The sequence below is a fragment of the Doryrhamphus excisus genome, linkage group LG5 (genome assembly GCF_037039965.1).
Source record: "Doryrhamphus excisus strain RoL-2023G ecotype Guam linkage group LG5, RoL_Dexc_Guam_v1.1, whole genome shotgun sequence".
NCBI lineage: Eukaryota > Metazoa > Chordata > Actinopteri > Syngnathiformes > Syngnathidae > Doryrhamphus > Doryrhamphus excisus.
Genome location: NC_136361.1, coordinates 12816038 through 12838387, shown reverse-complemented (window position 1 = coordinate 12838387; position 22350 = coordinate 12816038). Strand labels below are relative to the sequence as shown.

The 22350-nt window shown below is 41.5% G+C and overlaps 1 protein-coding gene across 2 annotated transcripts in view; it reads left to right on the top strand.

Moving 5' to 3' along the window:
- Window positions 1–22350, top strand: part of bbs9 (Bardet-Biedl syndrome 9) — a 105306-nt gene that overhangs the window by 54152 nt on the left and 28804 nt on the right. For both annotated transcript variants that reach the window (XM_058053031.2, XM_058053030.2), the window contains one exon: window positions 8808–8918. In XM_058053031.2, the coding sequence (XP_057909014.2) occupies window positions 8808–8918 (111 nt within the window). The remainder of the gene's footprint in view (window positions 1–8807; window positions 8919–22350) is intronic.

Here is a 22350-nt window from a genome sequence, read left to right as displayed (position 1 = left end):
CCTGAATATTCTTATTATTTGTGTATGTAAGCATGTAAAGCAGGGGTCTCAAACTCAATTTACCTGGGGGCCACTGGAGCTAGGGTCTGGGCGAGGCTGGGCCGCACCAGGTTTTCAAAAAAAAAAACACATTTATTGAAAACAGAAAAATGAATAAACTTTGCTTTGGTTCCGATTTTCTACAAGAAAAGCTCTGATAAAACATTCCACTGTTCTCAAATATCTTCATTTTTATTTTTCTACACAAAATAAGATCAAGAATAAAGAAAATCAATCAATCAGTAATAAATAAATATAATAATAAAACGGCAAATAATTAAATTAAGAAACCACATATAGTTGGTGGGTAGACACATTATTTTTTTCAGATTAAAATGAACAAAGCACTATTAGAGCCCTGTAGACATGACAAAACACGATTATAGTCACATTTATACTCTTTTTATTTACAACATATTGCGCAACTGCAGGGTCTTGACACACATGCTAACTCGCAAACTAGAGAGCTAGCGACCTAAACGGTAGCCTCTAAGTTCTTTCCTTTAAACTTAAATAACCAAAAACTTACCACTTCCACACGGATCGGGAGGATAACCATTAACAGTTATTTAACCTTTAACATGAACATTAATCAAACGTAATATTTTTTTCTGGGTACATGATACAATACAGCATCCGTATCAAACTTGCGCGGGCCACACTAACATTAAACTTTCATATCAAGGCGGGGGCCTCAAACTAGTGTCCTACGGGCCACATTTGGCCCGCGGGCCGCGTGTTTGAGACCCCTGATGTAAAGCATCTTAAAGACATTATGAACCTTATTCAAAATATTCTGTGCACGGGAACGTGGTCATTCACTCGCTCTTTTCAAACTTTCCTTCGGTCTTTACTCTCTAACACGCTCACTTGTGCATATTATGTGTGTGTGTGAGTGTGTGTGTTTAAGAGTCAACATGTGTGTGTGCGTTTACATTTGTGTTTCCTTGTCAGCCTGTGCGCCTCTGCTTCGCCGCCAGTGGTTACACACACACATATAAACAGGCGTTGTAAACAGTGATTTATTTGCAGTCTCAGTTGTTGCTTTTTCACCCACCCATAAATGTACACACTCGTTTATGTTTCCAACAACACAGATGACAACCCTTTGCATCACACACACGCATGCGAGGATACCACACAAAAAGCCTCTCTTGATTACTTAGGAGTTGTGGAGTCCTGTAGAGCAGCTACACACGATAACCAGCACAGAAAGCTTTATAGTTCTTCCAGAATGTGCACCTATTCAGCTGTATTTCTTTGGATTTTGTGCTTCCGCAAAAAAGGTCTGTTTTAATGTATTACACCCACAGCCTGCCTGCAGGCATGCCCACTGTGCTGTGGTTGGTCTCACTCCCGTCTTACAGTTTATGTCGCTAGATGCTTTTTAACATTGGGCTTTCTACAGCATTGGTAATGTGTAATGTGTTTTGCGGGACTGCCAGTGTTTAAAAAAAACTCAGAGGGAGCCACTAATTGTGGTGGGAAAAGGCTATTAGCAACCCCACTCCCTGTATGCACACTCTATAATGCTACACAGACAAGTGCTTTTGCTCCATGACTTACACAAAATAAACACTGTTAGGACACTGATGAATTGTTAGTTGATGCTTGCTCTTCTGACTCTTCTGATATGACCAAGTAACGTTGGAAAGTCATCGGGCATCAGCAAGTTTGGAGGCTAGTTCAGCCGAGAAAACGTGAAGTCATAAAGTATTAACAATCATAATGCAGTGGACAATTATCGCAGTTATTTGGTTCCATACCTGACTGCTGTGAGTTAATTTCCACTGAAACAAATCCAATATTAATTGATGGATTATTTTTGGCTGCACGGTGGTCGAGTGGTTAGCATGGAGGCCGCACAGTCAAGAGATCGGGAAAATATGAGTTTGATTCTCTGTTGTGTGGAATTGCATGTTCTCTTTTTTCACTCTGTCATATCAGATATGCCATGGCTGACTCCATGCAGTGTTAAGGTAATGTAATGTAAGGTAATGTCTCATCAGTGAAATATTACACAGAGTGACCAGAACACTTCATATGACTTAATAATAATTACTTACTTACTTATGACTTAATAATTACTTAATTCAGCCTTTTCCACTTTTCTGACCTGTAAATGTTGTTACAATGTTGTATTATCGCGTTAAACAATGCCAAAGTTCTACTGAAGTCAATGAGATGCGGACTTCCTTATATAGGCTGCAGATCGCCCGCATCCAGTTAACGCGGACCTACATATGCGGAAATCTTCAGGAGTGTGACCAACCACAGCGGAGTTGGCATACCTCGAGGAGGGCTGGGAGTAGAGTAGATTAAACAGACCGTTTGGGTCAGAAGCAGGAAGTCCATGCAAACACTGCAGAGAGAAGTGAATCTGGAAGCTCTAGAAATCTTTCTATGCGGGTTATCATTTGTAGCTGCTCTATCGAAGTCCACAACTCAGTACAATGTGCCGAAAATAAGCATGATGGGTACATAGCTCAGCTGTATGACACTTTATGGGATAAAGTGAACAATATGGAGGCAATTGACGAGACAATAGTAACTATCAAGATCCATGGACGACCCTCTTTGACAGAATTTTATGGTGCTGGAAAGTAAAAAAAAAAGTTAAACAAAAAAAACATTTACTTTTTATTTGTTGTATATTTTGGGGAAATTATGCAACCTTCTCATTTTACTTTTTAATGGCGTCACCGACATTTGTTGATGCTAACAACCCAATTCAAAGCGGCACATAGGTCTACATACATTATGTGTGTGTATTGCACTTATTTTCACAGTACAGTGCTGGTAGCTGTGGTTTGAGGCCTGTGTCTATTTTAGACTTAAAGAGAGGGGACGCGATGGGCTCACTGTGCGCATGTGTGTGTGCATGCACACACACATGCACTATGTATCGTATGAGTGTGTGTGAGTAGGCACGGTACATATGTAGTGTAAGTGTGCTCCAGCTGTCTTTGTTCTGTCTCTGCGGCGCTCCTAAATTGAAGAGTCGTCCTCCACAGTTCTAAAAATACGACAAGCTCATCTATTTAGGAGCCAATCAATAATTAACTGAAGCTCCTCCTCTTCCAGGAAATGTATATTTTTTGTTGGTGGTGTCCTCCTGTTTCTTTTTTAAACCATTCAAGGAGTAACAAGTAAATATCAAAACATTGAACTGTTGAGTTGTGGACTGCTACAGAGCAGCTACACATGATAACCAGAACACAAAGCTTTATAGTTCTTCCAGAATCTGTACCTATTCCAGCTGTATTTCCATGGATTTGTGATTCCCGCCAAAACAGTTTCATTTTTATTTATTACACCCTGTGATAGGTCAGACGCCCAAAGTGTTTCCTAACTACGAAAAAAAGCCACTTTCTAATATGGTGGGTATAGGAGTTTTAATATATTAATACAGTCTATGAAGAGCTAATTGAAAAGTGTTTACTGGCAGCTCATGAGCTACTGGCTGGAGACCCCCGACTTACTGTGTATGAACTCAGAGTGGTAACGTAGCACCACTGGTGTAGTGGAGCTCAGGAGAAGCCGAACATGTAGCAACCTCGTCTGCCCGAGGAAGAGCGGTCATTGTGGGACAAACTTTGTCAGAGCCGCCGTTGGTGTTGTGGCGCTCAGGAGAAGTCGAACTTGTGGGCAGTGTGTGAAGTGGACGCACAGCGTGTCCAAAATGAATACACCTTTCCCAGCGAGAGTGCACTGCTTCTGGCTCCAGCAACAGTTTGGTGAATATTTAATATTCATGTTCACAAAAACAAATGCTGCTAACAAATGATAATATTTACAGTACAGTAATACAATAACTTTTGCCCGAGTTTGTTTCTCTGGTAAACAGACAGTATCAGAGCTTGGGGCAGGGTGGAGGAAGCAGAGCTTGGGGGAGGGCAGAGAGTTTATATATAAGGAAGTCCACCCCTCTGTGACATCAAAAAAGGGGCAGTTTTACCATGCATTTTGAAACCGAGTCTTTTGATCCATCCCAAATTTTTGTCAGGGCTCACTTCCAAATGCACAAACGGCATTATTGAACACGCAAACACAACATTCTAACTACATTAATAGGTCAGAAAAGTGGAAAAAGCATAATAGGTCTCTTTTAAGGACACTAAATGAAACAGGGAAACAATATTGACTTACTACTAAAAGTAAGTGTGTGTGTGTGTGTGTGTGTGTGTGGGTGTGTGCATGTGTGTGTGCAGGTGTCAGACACTTGCTTTATGAGGCAATCACACTTCCTGAGTTTTGATGTGTGCTTTCAAACTGACTTTTTCCTGGGTGTGAGTGTGTGTATCCAGTGTACTGTGTGTGTGTGTGTGTCTGTCCAAGTTGTATACATGCAGCAAGGATGGAAATAGTGTGCAGGCCGCAGCCAAATTGCTGCTAGCCGCCGCGCAGTGTCACCCTCATCTCCAAGCCGCAGCCCGGAATAAAACAGGAATGTGCTGATGAAAACCAAAACACACTTGTTTATTTCTGGACGCTGTGAGCTTCTCCATCCACAAGTGGCCCGACGTGCGCCCTAAAACTGTCGCTCAGTGACCCAAACTATCACATGCACGCTCAAGCACTCTTCCATCTGTTGTTGACGCACCCAAACCATATTTTTTGTGTGTTTGATTTATAATGCAATCAAGCGCCCACAATGTCTGACATTGTTCCAAAGAATCACTTCGAGATGGGATCAAAAAAAATATGAAATTACAGGCACCAACAGTTCTTGAATGGTGATGTTCTACATTACAACCTTCATTTGTAGCAACACAGTTCTTAACCCTTTTATTAAATATCAGCGTATCCTACCAAACTGCAATTTTGTGTGCCGGGGTTGGGTTGTGGTGGAAGCGATATCCCTTATTTTCCTTTATTTCCAGGAAAATTTTAAATGCAAATGTTGACACGTACAGGGAGGAGGATGTAATTTGCATAAATGGTCATATTGGTTTTGCAAAAAGTGAGTAAAAAAAATGAAAAGCAGTCCACTGTCAACACTATGTGTGGTGGGGATGGCGTTTGGGAGATTCCACGATGGTCTCTTCTATCTGTGTGGCTGAGGTTGCCGAGGTGGTCAAAAGAACTCTGGTTGAAGTCCCTTATGAGTTCCTGGATGGGTTCCTTAAGGCCCTGGATGCTGGGGGCATGTCTTGGTTGACACGACTCTGCAGCATCACATGGATATCGGGGGCAGATTGGGCGTGGAGTGGTGGTCCACATGTCCAAGAGGGGGGAACAGAGTGTGTGTTCCAACTATTGTGGGATCGCACTTGTCAGCCTTCCTGCTCAGGTCTTTTCAGAGGTTCTGGAGAGGAGGATCCGCCGGATAGGCTCATGGGAATCTTCCTCCGTGTGGTGGAGATGACTTCACAGAAGGCATCCACTGTCTTAAAGTCCATTTTTGTAAACTTCCCTTGCCACCCATCCTCAAATGTTCTTTGTTGGATATAGATCAGGGGAACACGCAGGATGGTCCAAAAAAGAGAGGTTATTCCTCAATGAAGTCCTTTGTCAGGCAGGCATTGTGAAGTGCAGCCTTGTCCTGTTGAAAAAGCCAGTCATTACCGCACAGACGAGGGCCTTCTCTCTCAGATACCGCCTGATGGTTATCGGACTGCACTCGGCACCAGTAACAACCTTCATTTGGTCCGAGGATTGTGCTGTGTGTTGATGGATAGCTAATCAGACCCTACGGCCCAGGGCTGGTCACTTTTTTGGGGGTCTACCACTTGACTTTTTTGTTCCATGACCATGATGCTGAGTGTACACCTTCATCATCAACGGCATGCTATGAGAGGCCTTGCTTATGCACTTCAACAATCCCACTCTGTGGGAGCTGTGGTCTTCAACTTTTGATCAGCTGATGAACAGCCTATTTCACTTTAAAACTTGTTGGCAATAAATTGGTGACTCAAAAAATATCTCACTCACATTTATTCTTTTTGCATTTTGAAACTTTACTTAGAACCTCCTTAAGATCCAGTACCAAATGGATGTTCTTGCCATTTTTCAGCTGGTCTTGAATTTTTATCAGGATTGTATGTACATTTAAATATAAAGTCAAGAATAGAAGACCTTTTGTGGTCATTTATCGTCCCTTTGTGTTGAGCTGTAGATTCCTATAGAGCAGCTACACACAATAACCTGCACAGAAAACTTTCTAGAGCTTCTTAATTTCTTCCACTTATGACCCACCTCGGAGCACGGCCACTCCACTGTGATTCGTCACACACCCAAACGCTCCCAAGTACTTCTGGACTACTGCCGTACCCCACTTTCTAGCGGGTGAGCGCAGGCGGGTTCTCCTAGCCAACACTGTGGTTCCCCCACCTCTGTGGATGCACCGCGGCATAGTGTGTCCGACATTAATGCACCTTTCCCGGCAAGAGTATGCTGCTTTTGGCTTCAGATATTTCGCATTCATGTCCACAAAAACAGTCCCATGTGAAACGCCGTTGAGGCAGAGTGACAGAGGAAATTATTTTTCTCTTGCTGGGAATCACCAACTCCAACCACTTCTGCCTGATGTTGCCTCGTAGAAAGATTTCCGAGGAGCCATAGCTAACAACCATGAACAGAGCAAAGCAGAGCTGTGTGGAGGGCAGTCTTGAAGCGTATCTGGCCTACAGTGCATGCCCATATAAGGAAGCTTGACTCTCTGTGATGCCACAAACAACTAGTGTGAGAAAAAGCTGTCTGAAACCGAGTGTCATCCCAAACTTTTTTCCGGGCTCACTTCCAGATGTGCAAACCTCATTATCTGAAACTTTGGCATCGATTAACACGAGAACATTTTAACAACATTTTAACAACATTTACAGGTCAGAAAAGTGGAAAAAGCATAATTGGTCCCTTTTAATGAAAATCTTACTTCAACACGACCTTTTTAAAGTTGAATAAGAAGATTTATGAACTTTATTTTTATGATCAAAGTGGAAGCTTTAAGTTGACCTTCTCAGTAAAGTACAAAGTTTTATAAGATCATTAAAAAACAGACCGACTCTGTATTCTGTCTTCTTCCATTCTCCTGCCTCTCTTCCTGTGTGTATTTGTGTGTGTATGTGTGTGAGAACGGCCCTTTCCTTACCTTAATGTTGATGTAAGACTGAGGTCAACACACTCCTACACTACATTACATACCACACACACATACACACACACACCTACACACTCCTACCAAAATGTTAAGACAGCTCTTTGGGAAAAAAAAAGTGAAAAAGTCTCGCCTTAGAAAAACACCTGCCCAATTAAGAGAGAGGCATATCCCATTTCAAACAACTGTGTATGTCGTGTGTGTATGCCGTGTGTGTATGTGTGTGCGTAAGAGGAGCCACATGCTGTGCTCTCACTAAACAGAACAAGAGTGGCTTTAGAAAGGCCAGGATAAATATTAGAGTGGCTTTAGGATAATCTTCACTCACACAGTGGGGGGAGATACACACACACATTCTCAGACAACTTAAGGTCGACGTGATAGCACGCACACACACACACACACACACACACACACACACACACACATGCAGTGACACAGTGGACACAAAGGCAACATGTGTGCGGTGGATGTTAAAGCAAAGCACCATGAAACTGGGAATGATCCTCAGGGAGGAGAGGAAATGAGAAGCGAGGGAGGCAGGAACCAGAGGAGGAGGAATGGGTGTGACAAGAGGATGAGGAAGGAGAAGAGGAGCAGACGGGGAGAAAAAGCATGCGGGGAGGAGGAATAAGCCATGGGGGGGTTAGAAGGAGACAGGGAGGTGGGACAGACGAGAGACAAGGCGTCCAATTCATCGACCTCAGGAGCTCCATAAATCCCTGACTGATCCCTGGATACTAGAGGGGATTTGGTCTCAAACATACACACACACACACCCATGCACACACTTGTTATTCAATGCCTCTCCTCTTCTATGATCAATCATCCCATTATTATTATAAAACAGAGAAAACATGGACAATCTTGCTTGTTTTATGCTTTTGTAAAAGACAAACAGCAGAACTGTTGTGTAGGTGTAGATGCAATCTTCAATTAGCTTCAAACAACACATAACAACATGCAAATGTCTTGTCATCCTCAAGTAAGGCACTGTACTTGAAGGTTTAAGTGATTCCAGCCCAAATTGAAGGAGCGAGCGAGGCCTTCAGGCGTGCATACAGCTTGGATAATGGATAAACCAGGGATACCTCAACTTTTTCACTGTGGAGTGCACACAGAAAAAGTAAAGGATGCGGGTGGGACATCTTGTAGCATCTTGCACATTAAGTTTGCTCAAAGTAATACAAAATGCCGTTAAATGCTAAGTTATCTGGAAGAAAAACAATTAGTGTAATGGCCCCCGGGTCATTTGACACTTCTGCTATAAATGATACAAATCTGCATTGTACACAAAATAACAAAATACAGTAGTACCTTGGTTTTCATTCTTAATTAATTACCAAATGTCAGAAGAAAACCAAAACTTGTTTTTCCCATACGAAAGACACCCAAACACCCAAAAATATCAACAGCAACCAAAAAATATGGACAACAATGATAGTTTTGCATGCAGAAAACATTGCAACTTGCACATCTTTGCTTGAGATTTGAGATTAACATGCGACTTGCAAAACACTGACGAAAACTGGAGTAAAATTTTAATCAAAAACCAAATCACACAAAAACTGGGACGTTGTAAAACAGAGTGACTGTGACTGTGCTAATAAATGTGTGAAAACATGTCATTTTTAACATGCTAATAATCCTCCCTACGTGTCTTGTTCCTCAGGTGGAGTTGAGACAATTTCCGAGCTGGCAGGTGATGGGGAAGAGGCGGATGTGCCTCAGGACACCACCAAGTTCATCAAGAAGAAACAACCCTCCAAGAAAGTCAAGAAAGGTAGGAAGGAGCCCCTTGCTTTTTATTCCTGCTATCTCCCCTCCGCTTCCTCCTCCTCTATCTTCATGGTGATGATTGACAGTTTTCCTTAAAGCGGCAGACATGAATGACATAAAACGCACACCACTGCTTTGCTTCATAACTCATAGTTTGTCACCCCCGTCTGTTGTTTTGTCTGTCACACTGTACTAAAAAGCTTCCTTCCTCCTCGTCAGTCTTTAAAAGTACATGAAATGTACCTTCAACATTCACCTAATTAATGTAATCTACTTGCTTTATACACACAGGTGGAGACAATTAAACTTACAGTCCTTCTGGCTTTAGGAAAGAAATTCACCTCATTCTTCTTCTGTATGAAACGTACGAGTTTGTTTATGCTATGAAGAGCTCAAACACTATTTTCTATCATTTCATTTCTATCATTCTACCAGGCCCCGCCCACACATCTTACACTAACCGCATATACGTAGACCCAAATATTACAATATACATGGACCCAATATACATGGATCCAATTGCTTTCGGAAAGAATTTAATCTTTATATACACCTCATTCCGAAAGAAAAGTGCCAATCCCAATGAATGTATAATCGGATTCACAGGGGGTGGAATATTCCTTTCCCCAATCTGATTGAGGTATCTTGTACCCGCTCAACCCGAAAGTTGTCAGGGTGCGCTTTTTTTCGTCTTCTGTTGTTTATTGGCGGTTGGCAAGCAGCTTTCGTGTGCATTACTGCCATCTGTGAAACAGAATCTAAACCCTTCTATACGCCATTCACAAGTCCAGTTTTATTAAAAAAGAAAATATATATCTATATAAAGCATATCCCGAGTAATTATAAAATATTAGCAAGATTGAATTTTATCTTTTCCTGTTTAAATTTATCCCGAGTGCGTTCTTTCAGCGCGTGCTCAGATATGACGTAACATGCAGTTCGAGACGCTCTTCAGTTTTAAAAATGGAGGCGAGCAATCGGCACTGGACTGCTGCAGAAAGTTTGTTTGTGATCCAAACTAAATTTCAAGGCTGGACGGATGAAAAATTCGCACAAGTGAAAGAAAAACTCGATGAAGCCGGTATCACGTGATGTTGATGTTTACGTTTTACTGGGCATGCCCTATTGACTATTCTGCTTGATTATAGCATGTAGACAGGAGATTGGAATATTAATTTCCATGAATACCATTGTTTTCCGAAAGGTCAATTGCAAAGATTCCACTTGGAAAGAGAACTCCTCATGCAAACATGGCTACTGATGTATGAAGGAAGAAAATGACTTTTGAATGACTTGAAAGGCATCAAAAGGTGTCTGATTGGCTTCCCTACACATTACCCTAAAGACACACATGAAAGGGAAAGGTCTCCCTTCTTTCCTGGTGAGACGTTTCAGCTCCTCCTCCCCCGCAGCCCACCTGGGATCATAGACACCATCACAACACACACAAATGCTTTAGTGCTCTGTTTGAACTCTGACCTTACTTTGCTACAAAAATGTTCAGGTGCACGTAGAAACCAGTGCTCTCATTGAACAGCACAGCCTTGTTTTAGTCAGACTGTTTGCTAATTGCTTATAGCATGTGTATTCATGCTTTCTGCTAATTGCTAATAGCACCTGGCCTCATCCTCAGCTCTGAAGACACTGTAGCACATTCACACCAGCCACAAATATGCTCTGTTAGCACAGGGTCATGTTTATTCAGCACGGGCCGCCCCTGCATCACCATTAGATGTTAGTTGTCATCCATTCTGATTCCATTTGTGTATTATCATGACTGAACCTTTTCGGGAAAACTCATTAAGACCATGGTCATTGATCTTATGTCAGATTATGATCAAGGCTGGGATAGGTCGTGTCTGAGAAACAGCACCACTCAGGACCAACGTGGAGGAAGATTTATGAAAAAAATTCTGCTTCAACACACAAAACACACTCACATTGCCCAGCATGATTTCCCGTCCTGGGCAGCATCCTCCTGGGCCATGGCCAGAACTTTTGACCCATAGACTCTTTGACAGTGTGCTTGCGCGCGCGCGCGTGTGTGTGTGTGTGTGTGCATGTCTGTGTACGTACCTTTACAAGGTTGAGGTTTAGCGTCCTTGCAGATGTGACAGTCAAATAGTTTGACCCATGAATGTTGCATGTGTGTGGTATGTGTAAATGTGCACTTGTGAATGTATGGCCAGTGTGTACATAAATACAAAGTAGATAGAGACACGATGGAAATGCTGCCTGAAAGCTGCTGACTGTTAGCAGACTTCATATTTGGTGAAGCTAAGCCAAGTCCTTATAAATTGTATCAATACCCACACCAACCTGCTTGTACTGATTTTGTCATCACTATTGAGCATTTTAACTACTTATAACAGTATTTCCCACGTATTTGTTTTTTTTAATCTGCCAGAAAATAAGAAGAAGATGTAGCATAAGGGTGTTGGTAGATTTATCACTTTGTAGCTATAGAGACTCTTGACATAAAAGCTTTTCTTTACAGCAGCAAGTGCTACTGTAGGTTCCGCTCTCATTTGAAAATATTGACAATATTGCTGGTGTCCAAAATGTGGCCCGGGGGCCATTAATGGAAACTTTTTATTTTGTTTAATGGGTATGCTGGAGTCTATCTCAGTTGTCTTCGGGTGAGAGGCGGGGTACACCCTTGGACTAGTCGTCACCAAATCACTGGACACATATAGACAAACAACCATTCACACTCACATTCATACCTACGAACAATTTGGAGTCGCCAATTAACCTAGCATGTTTTTGGAATGTGGGAGGAAACCGGAGTACCTGGAGAAAACCTACGGGAAGAACATGCAAACTCCCCACAGAGATTGTAGTCCAAGTAGAGATTCCAACCCAGGTCGATCTTGTGACTGTGTGGCCTACAAGCTAACCACTCCTCCACCGTGCAGCCTCTTTTGTTTTATTTTGTCTTTATTACACATTACAAAAATATGATTATGATATGATTGGCTGGCAACCAGTCCAGGGTGTACCCCACCTCTCACCCAAAGTCAACTGGGATAGACTCCAGCATACCCGCGACCCTAATGAGGATAAGCGGCATGGATGAATGGATAGAAGTCATAATATTTTAAGAAAAAAGATCATAAATTAAACACTAAAATATGTATTTTTTCCTTTATTATCATGTTAAAAGATGTCAAAGAAGTTTGGGATGGCTCAGGTTTCAGAGATTTTTTTCTAACACAAGCTCACTGTGACATCACAGTGAGCTGGATTTCCTTATATGGCCGTGCTCATGTACAAGCCGTAGGCCTGCCGTCCTCCCCACTCTGCTCGATCAATCCCAGTGGAGTGGGCGTGCCAGGAGGCATTCCGTGGGTGGAATAAATTAAAACAGACCATTTTGGAAATCCAAGGAAATACAGCTGAACTCGCCGCAGATTCTGGAAGATTTAGAAAGCTTTCTGAGTGGGTTATCATGTGCTCCACAGGAGTCCACAACTCAATACAAAAGGGCCGAAAATAAGCACAATAGTTCCCCATAAATTTTTCAGTATGCGTCTCTTGGTAGAAAAAGTTGGTTCAGCTACCCCCGCAACCGCCCACCGCCGCAAATAGTTTGCAGTCCTGTGGGAAACACTGAATAGTCCGAAAAAAATACAAATGTGCACCCACTTTGGCTATTTGCTCTTTTAGCGAGTCAGCAGTAAATGTCTCGCCTCACCATCGAGTAGAGGCTTGGTTCTTGTAATCTTGGGGGGTAAAATGTTTAAATTCTATGTTCTCAGGTTTAGTTGCATGTTGGAGCGCCACAAGAGTTTGTATTTTTGCCTCTTCAGGGGCTTCCGTGGCATTTAAATTGGTACGGTGTGTTCACTAAATTACAGCTGCTTTTCAAGCAGGCGTACCAACTCAAACATGTCCAGTGCGTGTTCTCAAAATAACGTCGTCACGTATGCCACTTGCCCTCCTGGGTGTCCTGAGCCTTGCAAACCCAAATGCACCCGACATCCCACGAGGTGTGTCTCCCGGGTGAAATTTCAAAATCAGCATTATATCAGCCAGTGGAAACTTTACAATGTTCATGTTTTTTGTGTGCATGCTGTTAACGTCCCTTGGTGACGCTGTCAATCTGGCCACTCGTACTTATACTGCATAAAAGAAGGATTCGTTTTAAGGGCCCGTACACATAGACAGTCCTGATCATTTTTTTAACACTGCATTGCATATGGAATCTACAGTGCAAAATGTAAATTCTTGCAATTTTCCAATTGCTCTTAAAATTTTGATCAGGAGTGTATTATGTCAGGGGTCTCAAACTCACTTTACCTGGGGGCCAGTGGAGCTAGGGTCTGGGCAAGGCTGGGCCGCATCAGGTTTTCTAAAAAAAAAAACGGATTTATTAAAAACAGAAAAATATACAAACTTTTTCAGTGCTTTGGTTCCGATTTTCTACAATAAAAGCTCTGATAAAACATTCCACTGTTCTCAAATATCTTACTTTTTATTTTTCTGCACAAATTAAGATGAAAAATAAATAAACAAATCAAGAATAAAGAAAATCAATCAATCAGTAATAAATAAATATAATAATAATAATAATAATAATAAAACGGCAAATAATAAAAACTTAAGAAACCACATATAGTTGGTGGGTAGACAAATTATTTTTTTCAGATTAAAATGAACAAAGCATTATTAGAGCCCTGTAGACATGACAAAACACGACTATAGTCACATTTATACTTTTTTTATTTACAACATATTGCGCAACTGCAGGGTCTTGAGACACATGCTAACTCGCAAACTGGAGAGCTAGCGACCGAAACGGGAGCCTTCAAGTTATTTCCTTTAAACTTAAATAGCCAAAAAACGTACCACTTCCACACGGATAGGGAGGATAACGATTAACAGTTATTTAACCTTTAACATGAACATTAATCAAACGTAAACATTTTTTCTGGGTACATGATACCATACAGCATCCATATCAAACTTGCGCAGGCCGCACTAACTTTCATATCAAGGCGGGGGCCTCAAACATTTGGCCCGCAGGTCGCGTGTTTGAGACCCCTGCATGACTGGAATTACAACTGTAAACAGTGTGGCTAATCAATAATTAATTGTTGATGAGTACCTATACGTAGTATTATAGTATAGTTTAAATGTGTTTATTGTGTTTTAGGCATATTTAGGGCTTAAACCTGGATTGTGTTGTGTGTTAACAATGGCAATTGTGCATCGAAACATTGTCAGTAACAAGTCAAGACAAACGCTCACGTACCAGACACTGGTCTGACTTCCTGTCAGCTTTTAATGTGGCAACTTGTCAACAACATTTTTGAGTAGCAACATTTGCCGTGGCAGCGTCACACTAAAGCTGGCCAATGTGAACTCCATCGCCTGCGTCTCTGCAGCTATTTGTTGATATAGCGCTGATGGGATGCTCAGCGCTTTAATGCGCATGTAATGTTCCGCTAATGTCGCTGCAGCCGCATTATCTGATTGCCTATTTTTGGCCACATCAAACGCCAGTGGCGATTACATAAACATGTTCCATTTGTTGCCTGGTCGGGTACCAGGGGGTCTAATTAGCATGAATGGAAAGTTCAGTGTTTCTAAGACCGACAACAGCCGCCAAGGCCTGACTCTGACCTTGCTCTTAATCTGCTTTGTAAACGTTGACTTAATGTGTGTTTGTTGGCAGCCACACACCATAACCACATCCAAACCCTGAGAAAAATACACATTTAAACTAATTTAGGATAATGTTAATGAAGTTCACACCGCCACTGGTCTTTTTAAAGCGAGATGTAGCCCTGAAACACATGAAAGCACACTTGTAGTGCTAGCCTGACAACCAGAATCGCACTGGCTCTCACTGTGGTTTGCTGGAGTCCCAAAGCTTTATAAATGTCTTTATAACCTTTTCCAGATTGATAGAGCTCAATTAATCTCACTTATTTTTTTGATGACCTGAAGGATGTGTAGGAAGTGTAAACATGCAAAAAAACACACTTTTTCACACCACTGTAGCTTGTCAGCTTCCTTTCGTCATGACTGAATAATATCAATTAAAGAGAGAAGAGCGGAGTCTAAGATAATGATTACACAACGGTCACTTTTATTGCAAATGTTAAGCAAGCAGCAAGCTTGGACTGGGAGGAGTGAGTTATGTGTCAAAAATACCATCACCATCATCACTGCCAAATATCACCATTCAATGAGCCACATGACTTTTCCCACATGGTATCCCCTCGTGCAGAGTGCATTGAATAGTTGAACGATGCACAGTGACACCATCTACAGCAAGATCATGTTGTAGGTCTTTGGAGCTGGTCTGTGGGTTGAGTTTGACTGTTGTCACCATCCTTCACCTCTGCTTATCTCAGATTTTTCTTGACCTGCCTCTCTGGGCCTATAGAACTAGAACTAGAACTGTATCTGTGGTGTTCCATTTCCTCACTACAGTGGAACCTGACAGCTGAAATTGCTTTTTGTATCCTTCCCCTAGACCATGATGTTGAGCAATCTTTGCTTTCAGGTCATTTGACAGTTGTTTTGAGGCTACCATGGTGCTACTCTTCAGAGAAGATGCAACTTGCAATTGGCCACCTTAAATACTCTTTCTCATGATTGGCTTCACTTGTGTATGTAGGTCAATGAGCTTACAAATATTTTATTCTACTAATTAGTATTAAAGGTATTCAAATCAATAAAACAACAAGGGTGCCCAAATTTATGCACCTGCCTACTTTTGTTTATATAATAATTGCACACTTTCTGTAAATCCTATGAACTTAATTTCACTTCTCACCTATCGCTGTGTTTGTCTGCTATATGATATATTTAACTGAAATCCTGATACTAACAACCAGTGATTTATAAAGGAAAATCTTGAAAATGACCAGGGGTGCCCAAACTTTTTCATACCATTGTATCTCCTGTGGTGGAATGAACACATATGTGTTGTGAACAATCCAATACTGATGTCAACAAGTATCACATTTTTTGCTGATATTAGGCCGATAATTATCGGACATCCCTAATGTACACGTCAATGTACATATCTTATTATGTGTTATAATAATTATTATAATAATTGTATTAATCATTTCTGCACATTATTTGTTGGTAAAAAATATGAAGGTTTTTTTTTGTTTTTTTTGGCTGACAAAAAGTGCATGACAGCTGGAGAGTGTGTGTGTTTTTATGTGATTTATTTTCTTTTACATTTGACTGGGAAAAATTTGTTTTTTTATGCTTGTGTTCATATGGACAATTATGCACCCAGATGTTTTCTACCTTCAGTTACTTGAAGCCAACATAAAGTTTAAAGTAGTGACTTGTATTTAAAGTGCAGGACCATGGAATAACTGTTAATGAAATCAGTTTGTCGTCACAACAATGTTTTGATCCTGTTGGTGTGTTGATGTTTCCTGTCAGTCAAGGTGGAGACATAAGGGCAGGGAGGGAAGGACATGGGAAAAGATTCAGAGCGCAAGGGTTCCTGCTCTGATGACAAAGTAGACAGCCTTAGTGAGTGTGTGTACGAGTGCATGTGTGTGTGTGTTTATGATGGGGTCACGTCACATGTGGTGAGGAGGCCGTGTTTGGCGCTACTGTCCGTTCAGCTTCTGGCTCCTCGGGGAACCTTCCAGAAGGAATGAGCTCTCTTCCTTTGGGAGGTCAATGTAGGAAGTTTAACTTCCAGCGTGAAGGAAGTCACCTTCTCACTTACGCTGCTGCTTTTTACATTACGCTTAGCCACTAATCCGACATCTGTCACCTTCAATCATAAAGTGCAGCAATCCATTATAGTCCTTAAAATAAAAAATAAAATAAAAATAAGTAGGGCTGGCAAATGACTAAAAATTTTCAAATTTTAATCAGATTAATCACTTTAAAAAAAGAATCACAATTAATCACCATTCTCAACGTCCAAATGAACTGAATATGTCGGGCTAAAAGACACCACACGAGTCTGTTTAATAGTAGCGGAACATTTGAATGAGAAATGAGGGGTTGCATTCAAAGACATCATGTAAATTAAAGTAAATTTACTTATTTTCAGTGTATTTTCCAGCATACTTACATGTAAAAAATTGTACATCCAAATAATTAGTTACAGAGTGATATCCACTTCATGTTTTTCTTTATCTTCCTGTTTCTTGTCATACACACACACACACATTGTAAAGCCGTTTGTACGATGTTTGAAGTGTCCCTGAATGCGTCTACCGTTCTTGTCATGGGTATGAGGAAGTGTCTCAAAGCAAATATTGTACTTTCAAGGACCGCCGAACAAATTGTCTATTTATATTATATATTATATTTATATTGTCTATTTATATATTTTAACCAACTGATGGAGAATCAGATGGTGGTATTTTTTATATATTTTAATAAAATAAATTAAAGAACTTTTTTTTTATACACAAAATTTAGCAGGGCGGTGAATGTGCAGGGATCCACTGTGAAGCTATACATGCAGTAGAAGTGGATTTTTCTTCTTCATAAAGCCTCCCTTTGTCTGCTTATTTCTCTGGACACCCCCCAAGAAAAGTCTCTTTTTTTAACAAGGGGTCTTTAATTTGCCAAGGAGGAAATCCCACAGCTTGTGCTGTATTTGGCCATTCACACACACTTTAAATGATCATTAATTATGATTGATTATTCCACTGTGTCATGGAGCTTGTGATTGGCTGATCCAGGCTAAAAAACCTATTCTAACCCCCCCCCCACCCCCACTCCCCCAAAAAATGTCCATATAACACATTCCGTGCACAACTTCAGATAACAATAATCATGTTTACAATGTTGAAAGCATTTTAAATATTTTACATCAATTCGCAAATCAGCTTCTGAAAAGATGCATTCATCAGCTCGGCATGTGCACGCGTGTGCGTGTGGTTGTGTGTGTGTGTGTGAGAGAGAGAGCAATAGAGAGAGAGTCGGCACACACCAGGGAAAGTTTATCAAAGGAGACGTGTCAATTAGCTGGGGGGTACAGAAGGCAGAGCCAGGGGTCAGAGGTCAAGCTGGGGGGTATTCGTCAGCTGTCACTAACTATAAAAACTTACTGTGTTCCCGTGTGTGTGTGTTGTGATGGAGAGTGGCTCGCTGTGGGTCATCAGTCACTGAACACACACACAGTCCATGTGTGTGTCCTGCTTGACAAATGTGTATTTTCCCCACTTATGTAAACAGGAATTATTCACTTTGACTTTCACGTTTTATTTACTGCTTGAATTATTGTAACTCCTCAAATCCAAACACTGTGTCCACAGAATCATTCCATGATGGGTGTGTTGAAGTTTTGTAAGTGTGTTTGAAACCCCCAAATCAGTCTGGATCGTTTAGAAAAACAATGGCATCAGCAGAATAAGTATATATAGTGTTACATACAGTGCAGTCTATTACATAACAGTCTCCCAGTGTAAACTTCCTTCCATTCATCTGATAGACGCGATTAAAATGAGATGTTTAATAGTTTTGGAGCAGCACTTCCAGCTACTGGAGCCAAAGTAGCAGAGCTTGACTGTGATTAAATGTGTAAAATGAAATCAGCATGTGCTGCCGTGTAAACATGTCTACTGAAGTGGATGTCACACACCTCAGCTGCGTGCACGGATACTTTGTTCCAGAAGGAGTTTGAGGGGGTAGAGACGCTCGGGGGCACCAGCAGATATCAGGATAAGATGCAGCAGCGTGAGAGAAAGAAAGAAATCTAGAGTTTAATCTGATCAAGACTGTCATTGCGCACTTACACATTCACAATATTCTCACAATAACTCTCCTTTTTGATGAATGAATGAATCGCAACTACTCTATGGAGCATAACTTCCAACGTTGGCTTTGATGGTGTGGATGGTGCAAAGCTGGATAAGGACATTGCAGTATGTAAGAACACCAGATATTATGCTGGTTTCCGACCCTTTGTATTGAGTTATTGACTTCTATAGAGCAGCCACACACAATAACTTTTGCCGAATCTGCACCTATTCCAGTTGTATTTCCTTTGGTTTGTGCTTCCTGCTAAATCAGAATCAGAAAAGGGTTTATTGCCAGGTATGATCAAACACATACTAGGAATTTGTTTTGGTATAGTAGGTGCAGACACATCTATTAAAAAAGAATGAAAAATACAAAATATACAGAATAACAGTATAAATATATGTACACAGTCTGTTTTTTGTTTGTTATTCCGGAAGTGCAGTCTGATTGTTTTTCCTAAAAGTCCAAACTGGGCGTTAATGTAACGCATATAGTGAAAGTGTCAAAGTGGCAGGATGAGGCAGAGGTGGGGTGTGAAGAGTGTCAGGTGGGGTTCCGGGCCTTGTTGATGAGGCTGACAGCAGACGGGAAGAAACTGTTCTTGTGGCGTGAGGTTTTGGTCCTGATGGACCGCAGCCTCCTGCCAGAGGGGAGCGTCTGTTCTGATTTATTCCTGCCATGGCCCGTCTCCAGGTATGCCTTCTCTGCTGTGATTGGTCACATGCCTAAAGTGCTTCCTAACTATGAACCATATAAGGAAGTCCAGCCCTCTGTGACATCACAAAAGGGCAGTTTTACCACGCCTTTTGAAATCGAGCGTTTTGAGCCATCCCAAACTTCTTTCAAGGCTCACATCCACAATACGCAAACCTCATTATCAGACACTGTGGAATCATTTAACACGAGAATACAACATTCTGACTATATTTGTAGGAGTTTTGACTTCTGTACAGCCGGCCCCGGTTGGCATCATACTTTCAGCTGCCATCAAGTTGAGTCTCCATTATACGTGACCCTGAGATTCCCATCCCTGGTTTTCTCCGCAACATCCAGGTACTGACAGTGCACTGTATTTTGTTGCACTTCTCAGTGTGACCATAAGTGATAATAAGTGAATTCCACAACACTAACCTAAAAAATCTGTTATTTTGATGGGTTTGGGGGAAACAGGGAAGAAAAATGAAATACTTCTACAGGTTGCCCACGCTGCCACAGTTTTGAAAAGCTGTGGTCTACAGTAGATGAACATGTGTCTAGTTTTTGATGACTTCACCAATACTTTTTTGTATTCACAATCTTTTTTTTTCAAGACGTTTATGAGGAAAACAAACGGGCCGCTAAGTCCCTGTCAGACTGAGCTCACACTTCACACGCAGACTTTGTAGAAGTTGTGGAAACGAGCGTTTCCTCTGAAACTTTTCTCTAGCAAAGCGAGAAGTGATCAGTGTCAGTCTACTCTCTGTATTGGCACCCGCTCAAAACAAAGAACAAAGTACACATCACAGGCCGCAGACATGAGCTTTATGGCTTTCCGACTCAGCTGCCGTGCACCCATCGCTTCTCTCTCCTCCCTAGACGTGTGTGTGTGTGTGTGTGTGTGTGTGATCACAGAGGACATGATTAGTTCCCTTCATTAGGTTAAAGACCGGGCCTTGCTCCATGGCAAATATTGGACCATGGAAATGAGACATTTATACACACACACACACAAACACACATGCACACACACTTTGAGAAGACACACCTCAAACACTCATCTAATGCTGGACAGAACATTCCACATTTATTCAGAAAATGGTTGTCGACAAATACAGACTCATACACACACACACACACACTAATGACCTGCCCCACACACACATTCATGTGGAGTTGAAACCACACAAATGCATGCCAAAGCAAATGGTCAAAGGTTTCGAGTTAGAACGAATGTTGCCGTGGCTTTAATTATTTCCAGCGACTAATGAGACGTGATCAGTTCCAGACGGCCACTCGATCTCGCTAAAGCGCATCGGCGGTTCCGTCCGCAAACACTGCAACCACCTTGTGCCGCCGAGTCATTAGCAGCTGTCATCACGGCGCCATGAAGCAGCAGCTTGTGCTGGTGTTATTAGTACTATTGCTAGCTGCTACCGCTCCTGTGATTTCTGACTCTCAAGTGTGAATATTTATATTTTATTTCCTTAGTCATATGAACCTGTTTGGTTCATATGATTTCTTCATCTTCTTCTTTCTCTTTGGGCTTTTCCCTTCAGGGGTCGCCACAGCAAATCAATTGCCTCCATCCAAACCTGTCTCTCTCACAGAAACTACCCTCATGTCCTCCTTCACTACATCCATAAACCTCCTTTTTCATCTTCTTCTTCTCCTCCTACCTTGCAGCTCTAAACCCAGCATCCTTCTACCAATATATTCACTATCTCTCTGACGTTATCTCCAAGGCCTCTAAAATGTAATGTCCCTCTGATGTACTCGTTCCTGATCCTATCCATCCTGGTCACTCCCAATGAGGACCACAGTATGATCATCTCTGCTACCTCCAGTTAATCGAGGTAATCAAAAAATTAATCAATATTTATTTGTCCAAAAAATTAATCCAAAACTAATTTGGCATTTCATTTATCGTTTATTTATGTTAAAATGTAAATATTTTGTGATTTCTGATTTGATATGATTAATTGAAACAACAAGCTTTAAGTTAACCAACTAAATTGTTAATTGCAGCCCTCGTCTTTTACCTAGATTTGAAGAAGAGTTGCTTTTTTGAAAAAGGGTATCTGAAAGTGTTATAATTTGCTAAATATAGTTGCAAAATTGTTAAGTTGGCAACACTGATCCCTCCTGCTACATCGTCTTATTCTCTGGTGGACCATTTGCGTCATTATGTGTTTATGAATGAGGGCTAACAAGTCGCTCCCAATCTAATTGTGGCGCCCCAAATTTAGTTGTGGCGGGCAGGAAACACTGCTCATATTGGTGGTTGTCAGCCTCCCTTTTTACTGCTGGCAGTATCCTGTATTGTCAGTATAATCAAAGTTGATGTTTAAATCAAATCTTCCGAGCAAAGCATTCATCCTTCAACTGTTTGTCTCTGTGTTTTGGGAAGAAGTCCTATATCCAAGCAATGATTACACACTAAGAAAACACACAATTGTGTGTATATTTTAGAGATACAACATGGTCACATTCTGGCGGTCGCACACTGTAAGCTGGTCCCGGCAAGAATGTGCAAATGCATACTCATGCCCCCTCATTTACATGTGCTTACGTTAGAACACAACCGCACACGCCGCACACAAAAATGTGCACCGACTCACTTTCTTGCCAGCCACACACAATATGTGCTGAGCTGGTCGGTCGCTCAGGAAGCGGGTTTAACGCAGACAAAGACTGCCAAGGCCCCGGCAGGAAGTTACTGCTGAGGTGGATGCCAAAAGTGACCTCTGCAGCGCACCACACAAAGATAGTGTCAAGCTAATATGTGCGCTTCAGCTCATCTCGGTCACCGCAGGACGAGGTCAAAATGTTGGTAACGGCTGAAGTGTCACACAAGCACAATAATAAACATATTGGTACATGACGTTTAAAAGAGAACATTGTTATTATTATCAGTCTGGAAAGAATTGGTTGTCCAAACTTTGTGATGATTGCATCCATAAAAATAAAATAAGACAGGGCCCACTTTC